A 2,788-nucleotide genomic window follows, 5' to 3' on the forward strand; every position below is an offset into this window, starting at 1 on the left:
CCCGTTCTTTTAATCAGTCTCTTTTGATCACCAAATTAATTTATAATCAATACTAATTAAATAATATGATTTCTCAATTAATATATTATTCTTATAATATATTAATAAATCATAAACTAACCTTTTTCTCTATAATTCTTCCTATCAATTGCTATGATGAAGGCAACCCAAAAGGACCATGCTACTATCGGGTCAAGTACATCCAAATTATAGTTATGGGCTTAGACACCTAATCCAACATAAGTACCATTAAGCGCAGGAGAGATGGAGTTTCTCAAGTGATAAGATGTTGAGATCTTTACGTGTCAAGATCCTTATGTTTCAGGATTTCCACCCTTGAGGATCCTTAAGTTTTAGGATCATTTCTTATGGAGATCTTTAGTTGTGTGTTGTTCTGCATGGCAAACTTTAGCTAGGGGTGGGCGTTAGTCTAGCTAACGCCCCTGCGATGCATAAGTTAGTAACGTATTTGAGGAGAAAATAAGTAATAATGAAAATTTTAAGGTAAAGAGCATGTGTACCTTGGTTTTGTTGTGGATCATTCAACCCGACTTACATGTAGTATTCTTTGAGGTGTAGACATTCCAGGATCTTGGCAGGACATCTCCTTTGAGTGTTGCTAGCCAATATGATCCTTTCCCTACTTCATCATCTATAAGATATGGTCCTTCCTATTCAGGAGCCAATTTTCCTGCACTAGGATCCTTGGTATTTTGGAATGTTTTCCTTAATACAAAGTATCCTATTTTAAACCTTCTGACTCATATATTCCTATTGTAAGCCTTGGTGATTTTCTGTTGATGAGCAGCAATACATATTTTGGCAAGATCCCTAAGCTCATCAATAGTGTCAAGATCCTGCGCTAGGATCCTATCGTTATTCTCTTGGTCTTGCAGTAAGTATCTTGCTGTTGGGATCACTAATTTTGTAGAGATTACTGCTTATGTCCCAAAAAGCAAAGAATAGGGCATCGGACTTGTGGCTACTTTGGAAGTGGTCCTATCTGCCCACAAAATGAAAGGAAGCTCTTCTTCCCATCTTCCCTTCTTTTTGTCCAGCCTTTTCTTCAAATTGTTAACTCTGATTTTGTTGCTAGACTCCACTTGACCATTAGCTTGGGGATGAACAGGAGTGGACATAATCATTTTGATTCCCCAACTTGTGCAAGAGTCTCTTGTCCTTTTGCTCATAAATTAGGATCCATTTTTTGCATATGATTTCAGCCGGGATCCCAAACCTGATCAAGATATTACGTTTAATAAATGAGACTACTTCTTTCTCTCTTACCTGAATGAAATCCTCAGCTGCAATCCACTTCGAGAAGTAATCAGTCATTACTAGCATGAAGAATTTTTCTCCTGGGGCTATTGGTAATTTCCCCCACTATATCCATTCCCCATTTCAAGAATGGCCATGGGGAGATAATTGGATGTAGAAGTTCTGTCGGTTGATGTAGGATAGTTCCATGTCATTAGCAAGCATCACACTTTTGAGCATGTATAAAAGAATCTCTCTTCAGAGTTGGCCAGTAGTAGCCTGTTCTTAGTATCTTGGAGAATAAAGATTTGCCCCCAGTATGATTGCCATAGTCTCCTTCATGTATGTCTTTCAAGACTTCTACAGCCTAAGGATCTTCCAGGAATCTAAGGTATGACCTGCCATAGATTTTTTATAGAGTTTACCTTGGATTATGAAAAATCTTGAGACTCTTATTCTGAATGCTCTCTCGCTCTTTTCTGTTGGTGTTATCGTGCCATTTTGGAAATTCTCCATAATGGTTTGGGTCCATGATTGCGAACTTCTTCGGGGATCCTGTCTGTCGGGGTCCCCTAGAGGAAGGATCCTAGGGTCAGGATCTTCGATAATTGCTATGCTTGCTAGATGTTCAAGATCTTCTGATTTGTCGGAGAGGGTTCCTATGGTTGGGGTTATTATATGGGTTATAGGAATCTTTGTATCTGGAGGGATTCTAAGGGAGCATCCTAAATTGGCTAATGCATCTGCTTCTGCATTTTCTTTTCTAGGAACTTGGGTTAGGCTGAAGTTCTCGAAGTCGGAAGCTAATTTTTTTAAGGATCTCTAGACACAATTCTAATCTTTCACCTTTCACTGCATAGGATTCATTAAAGTGCCTGGTTAGTAATAAAGAATTAACGAATTCCTGAAGATCCCTTACTTGAAGATCCTTAGCCCATTGTAGTATTATGATGAGTGCTTCATATTCTGTTTCATTGTTGGTAGTGTTGAATTCAAAACTAACTGCTTGGGATAGGATGTCCTCCTGTGGTGAATTTAGTATGATCCCTAGCCCTGTTCCTTTTTTATTTGAAGCTCCATTTGTGAACAATGTCCATTTTCCTAGGTGTTCATATTCTAGGAGTTGCTTGGTTTCCGTTTCTACTTCGTTTTGTAGATCATCACTAAAGTCAGCCACAAAGTCTGCTAATGCTTGTGATTTTATGGCCGATCTTGGTTCGTATCTGATGTCAAATGTGCTTAGCTTTACTGACCATTTTTCCATTCTCCGTGACATTTTTTGTTTTCTCATGACATTCTTAAGAGGATAATTAGTTTTTACGTGTATAGTGTGTGTTTCAATAATTAATGTCTTAGTTTAGTAGAAGCGGTTACTAAGGCAAGAACTAACTTTTCAAAGTGAGAGTATCTAATCTCAGGATCCAGGAGACTTTTACTTACATAGTAGATAGGATGTTGATCCCCGTGAAGATCCTTGGCTACAACGGTACTTACCACATTTGAAGATACTAAGAGGTAGAGAAGAAGTGGA

At 38.3% G+C, this 2,788-nt stretch overlaps 1 protein-coding gene across 1 annotated transcript; it reads right to left on the reverse strand.

The window, feature by feature from the left end:
* Positions 1-941: 941 nt before the first annotated feature.
* Positions 942-2,533, reverse strand: LOC145030169 (uncharacterized). The gene is made up of 4 exons (XM_078978579.1): positions 2,104-2,533; positions 1,683-2,060; positions 1,238-1,304; positions 942-1,179 (listed from the first exon to the last, which is right to left on the reverse strand). The coding sequence occupies exons 1-4, from the start codon at positions 2,531-2,533 to the stop codon at positions 942-944; spliced, it is 1,113 nt and encodes a 370-aa protein (XP_078834705.1).
* Positions 2,534-2,788: the final 255 nt, after the last annotated feature.

This window comes from Lactuca saligna, chromosome 2, assembly GCF_052625555.1.
Source record: "Lactuca saligna cultivar CGN05327 chromosome 2, ASM5262555v1, whole genome shotgun sequence".
In the NCBI taxonomy this organism is placed as follows: domain Eukaryota; kingdom Viridiplantae; phylum Streptophyta; class Magnoliopsida; order Asterales; family Asteraceae; genus Lactuca; species Lactuca saligna.

Coding starts and splice junctions, on each gene's coding strand:
- LOC145030169 (XM_078978579.1), bottom strand. CDS start 2,533: ATGTCACGGAGAATGGAAAAATGGTCAGTAAAGCTAAGCACATTTGAC. Junction 2,061..2,103: donor TGAATCCTATGCAGTGAAAG/GTGAAAGATTAG, acceptor TAAAAAAATTAG/CTTCCGACTTCGAGAACTTC. Junction 1,180..1,237: donor AAACGTAATATCTTGATCAG/GTTTGGGATCCC, acceptor TATGAGCAAAAG/GACAAGAGACTCTTGCACAA.